At 44.6% G+C, this 5000-nt stretch overlaps 1 protein-coding gene across 1 annotated transcript in view; it reads right to left on the reverse strand.

Annotated features, from left to right (window-relative positions):
• LOC134088513 (protein jagged-1b-like) overlaps window positions 1–5000 on the reverse strand; it is a gene marked incomplete at its 5' end in the record, with an annotated part of 36775 nt that overhangs the window by 1302 nt on the left and 30473 nt on the right. Inside the window, 5 exon segments of the mRNA XM_062542504.1 lie at window positions 447–597; window positions 1070–1201; window positions 2640–2867; window positions 3424–3533; window positions 4160–4273. Of these exon segments, the coding sequence (XP_062398488.1) occupies window positions 447–597; window positions 1070–1201; window positions 2640–2867; window positions 3424–3533; window positions 4160–4273 (735 nt within the window).

The following is a 5000-nucleotide window of genomic DNA, read 5'->3' on the forward strand; positions in this document are numbered from 1 at the left end:
ATGTGTCTGTTGTTGCATGCAGGCCATCACTATAGTAACAAAGAGCATCCTTAGAACAATAAGCAAAAGGAACCTACTCAGAACTACTAAAACATTCCAACCTCATCAGCACCAAGACCACATGATGTCGTTATGGCAGGTACATCCACGTGGGACCACGGGGAGTATTCCAAGTACGTGGTTTAGTGACAAACCTGGGTAAATTAACTCAGAGGAAGTGGTAAACCTCCTAATATAAGAGCTGCAAGGCTCTACTCTCCTAACAAAACATTTCCATCGGGCTCTTGTTGTAGGAGGTTTACCACTTACTCTGAATGAACTTACCCAAGTTTGTCACTAAACCACGTACTCAGAATACCCCCCCCCCCCCCCCCCCAGTCCATTACTTTAGTGAGAACACACAAGTTCATCTCAACAGAAACAGTCGGAGCATGTAGTCATCTTACCGGTGGGGCTGTGGGCCTGTCGCCGTTGTACACGGACCTCTGCGATGGCCGTGATGATGGTGCTGTTGCCGTTCCGCTTGCTCACCAGGTCAATTATCTTGTCCGTGATCTCCTTGATCGGGCCATGGCTGCTCCTCGGGTCTTCTGTCGACTGAAAATAACGACAAACAATTTTTTTAAACGCAATTAAAGCACACAAAGATTAAAGTCAGTGTTACACATGGAGTTGTTCCACACAGCTAAATTCCAGAGTTTCGAACCAATAACTGTCACATGTAAACACACACACACACAAACAGACACCAACACAATGTGGAATAGGAATTAAGTTAAATAATGCTGTTTCGAGTTTTACTTAGTGCAGTTGCCTGGCTAACACAGATAAGTCTGCTTTATGGAGCCATCTCCCTGGTGTTACAAGACAGCTGCCAGACGACTTAAGAGTAAACCAGATGGAAGAATCCTTGTGTGTTGCCTCGAGAGGACCACAAGCAAACTTAACAATGCTTAGAGGCCTTTGGGAACTTTAAAACGTTCTACAAAACACTCAAAAATGCTTTGTTTGTTTATCTCTATCATTTTTCAGTGCCTGGTCTGGGACAACCAAAAAAGTGTGTACGTACAATGGCCACGTGGATCTCGTTGTTGGCAGTGGGCGACGGTTCGCAGCTCATAGCGATTGGGTACTCCGACGAGAGGTTCCTCACCACGTACAAACTCCTCAGTTCGTTGCAGATGTGCTCAACCGTCACGCCCTAAGACACACACACACACACACACACAGAAGAATGCAGAGGTGAACCTCAACCACAATCAGCAACATCAGGGAAACAGTGCACAGTCATTTAAACAAAAAAGAAGTCTTTCCTCAAAAAAAAAAAAATGACAGAAAAACCAACCAAAAAACACAAGCGAACCCCAATGGCAGCTACTAGTCGCAACAGCCCGCTGCTTTTGCGCCAAGACACGTAGCCAGCTTCGCCGCTTAAATCTCCTGCCACGGACTGTCCCCTGCCGCAAGCCGAGCTAACTAGGCCTCAAGTGTTGCCTGTCGTATTTGCTGACCCGCCTGTAATGAACGGTGGAGAGGAATTTCCTCAGTGAGGGGCAATAAAAGCGAAATAGCGATCGGAGATTTGCGATCCGTCCCCTATCTCTCTCTCTCTCTCTCCGAGCTCATCCGCAAACAACACAGAGAAAGCAGACGGCAGCTAGGGAGGGGAGAGAGACTAATGCACCGTGAAGTAGACTGTGAAAAACCTAAACTCCATGTTGCAATTTTCAGACTCAAATGACAGAAAGGAAAAGGCCATTATATTACACAAGGAGGAAACATGTCCTGGTCCTTTTATGATTTTATTTATTAGCATTAGTTACCATTCTTATATTTGTTCTTATTTATGTGAAGCACATTGAGTTGCCTCTGTGTGTGACTTGCACTATATAATCAAACTTGCCCTGTCTTGCATCTTGAGGTGCATCTTGCATCTCAAGGAGTTTCAATAATAGCAGGCATTCTATTTGACTTTCAATGGTTTGTTGTTAAATCACAAATGTGTAATTTTAGCGAGGAACACAGTGACTGCGATTGTTTCATGGTAAAGAAAAGGATTTTGGTCAGACTAAGTGTCATTTCTTTCCTCACTATTTGACAGCGGGCAGCACGTTTTACAAGCAGCATTGGACAACAAGGAGAGTTGAACTAGCTAAGAGCTAAGAGCTAAGAGCTAAGAGCTATCATGAACATGAGGCATGGTTGTGCCCTCCTTCATTATGAAAATCTTGAACTAAGAAATAGACACTAAAAAATGGCAAATTAGAAAAGAGCCTGCTTGTGATGTCAAACATCGCAAAGCCATTGAAGTTCAATTGGGGTTGCCAAAGAGGGCGCCATTTAGTCAAACGGACCATTTCAATACCCAGCCTAAATATATGGTTTTAATTAGTCTTGTAAAATTGCAATTGAGTTTAATTTTTTTTAATCAAAGTTGAATATATACTATTTTAACATCAGAGAACATAGTGCAATACTCAATTCATCTATTCTATGTCCTCTTTAAGTGTGATTTTTAATCCTACAAAGGGGCTCAAATTTCAGGCAGTAGCCTACAGACAGTAAACTGAAGATTTTTACCAGCAGCATTGGATGGAATGGATGTTGAAGTCTGCATGACTTGTGACCTTGTAACTCACCTTGGGCATGGTGTCCTTGTTGAAGGTGAAGGTCACGTTGGCACAGTTGCCCTCCGGCTGGCACTTTGCGCGCAGCTGGCCCCGGTGGGACGACGACCAGCACTCGCCCTGGCTGGCGCACGGCTTCACGAAACAGCGCTCGGCCTTCACGGGCTCGCAGGTCTGTCCGACCGGGCACTCCGACCGCCCTTTGGCGTGGACGCGGCAGGCTCTGGGCCCGCAGTACATCTGGAGGAGACACACGGAGGAGGGCGAGGAGTTAGCGATGTAGCTAAAGTCTGACAGTAGCTAGGGCTAACAAGATAGAAGTGTTGAACGAGGAGACAAGAATTACCCAACTAGCAAGTCACTAGTAAACACACAAAATTATGTAGACAGATGAATAATGTCAAGAGCTGTAGTACTGTACATGTGGAGGAGACACAAGGAGGAGGGGGAGGAGTACAGCAATGTAGCTAAAGTTTGACAGTAGCCAGAGCTAACAAAATAGAAACCCAACTAGCAATTAGCAAACACACAACATTGTGTTCTGTCAGAGAAATAGTGTTGAGAGCTGTAGAGACAGAGCAGCATAGCCTTAGGATTGGTATTTACAAAAAGCTGGCCTATTAGTCAGGCCCCAACTAGCCTACATATTGTCAATAAAACTAGTAACACATCTTCTGTGGTCATCAGCTACAGTAGACTACTGGACAATGCAGTATTAGGAAGGTTAAATAAAGTTGCCATTTTGTTGGTGTTTTTCTATTGAAAGGGGCAATAGTGTTTGGTGTCATAGGGCTACCTTGGTGCAGGTGATCTTGCCGTTGTGGCACTGGCAGGTGTTGCAGTCCTCCATCCACTTGGTGGCGTCAGCTGCCACTCGTGTGCTGGTGATGCACGGCCGACCCGTCACTGAAACAGCAGAGAATCGTTGTTAAAAGGATCGCTGTACAGTACCACGTCAACCACAAGACACTAATCATCACTGTTTGTCGTTGTTGTTGAAACAAGCTCTCCCTGCCCACCTGAAGCCACAAGCAAACTTAACAGTTATACACTCCCGAAATAAGTCAAATAACCATTCCAATGACTCCAAAGCTCATTAGTTAAGGCAAATTAAGCTTAAAAAAACTTGCATAGTTTACCTTTAACAGTGAAGATACCTTGAGTTCTATACACTTTTGAAGAGTGTATGTACAATGGCTACGTGGATCTCGTTCTTGGCAGTGGGCAACGGTTCGCAGCTCATAGCGATAGGGTACTCTAGGAGAGGTTCCTCCCCAAAAACACTTCCTCATGTAGCTATGTTGTATGTTGTGTTGTTGTGTTGTTGTGTTGTGTCGTAGTGCTCCACTACCTTCTTGACACTTGGGCCCCGTTCTGCTAGGTGGGCACAGACATAGTGATAGGGTACTAAGGAGAGGTTCCTCCCCAAAACACGTCCTCTTAGTTGTTGTGTTGTAGCTATGTTGTGTGTTGTGTTGTGTTGTGTTGTGTTGTGTTGTGTTGTGTTGTGTTGATTTGTGTTGCTCCACTACCTTCTTGACACTTGGGACCCGTTCTGCCAGGTGGGCACAGACAGCGATAGCCATTGATCTCGTCCACACAGGTGGCTCCAAACGCACAGGGTGAAGACTGGCACTCGTTAATGTCTGGTGAGGAAGATGGAGAGATTGGTACTGCTTGCCTCATTATGTAAAGTCCAAGTTTAAAGTCCAGTGGCCAGAGTCTAAGGAGACCATATGACCTTAAATGACCTCAGTCTATCCACAACAGACAGTACAAGACAGCTGACGAATGACCTCAAATTAGATAAATTACAGATAAATTCAGCATCACCGCCACTGACAAAGACCAAGTTTGTCATGCACAGGCTAATCCAATGGGGGCCTCAAGATGGCGGCAGCCCCAAAATAGCTGCATGCTAACTTCATTTGGGACCATTAGTGACTCAGGCAGAAGCTAAGAAAATGTCCCTTTCCAGATAGTAGCTGGAATGGATATGTCAATGCCTTACCAGGCCCATATCAGTTCCAAATGCTGAAAACTTCAGCAGGAACTGTACATTTGGAACATTCTAGTAATACTATTAAAAGAATGCTAAGAATTTTAGAACAACGTAACATTTTATTTCCCAGTAATGTTCCTCTACATTCTAAACATGCCAGGAGTGTAAAGCTGAACAGACACTGTGTGATTGTGACACAAACTTTATCCCCGAATCAAACGGATTCGATTCGACAAAAGTTTCACTCGGGCCAAATTCCTATCAGATTTGTTGTGTAGCTTGAGCAGGCTCACAATGTCTGACTGGATTTTTGGCACGGCAGATTTTTTTTTTTTTATCTGAGGTCTTGCAGTGTGAGCAGTCAATCGTGT

The sequence above is a fragment of the Sardina pilchardus genome, chromosome 1, assembly GCF_963854185.1.
Source record: "Sardina pilchardus chromosome 1, fSarPil1.1, whole genome shotgun sequence".
Classification (NCBI taxonomy): Eukaryota; Metazoa; Chordata; class Actinopteri; order Clupeiformes; family Clupeidae; genus Sardina; species Sardina pilchardus.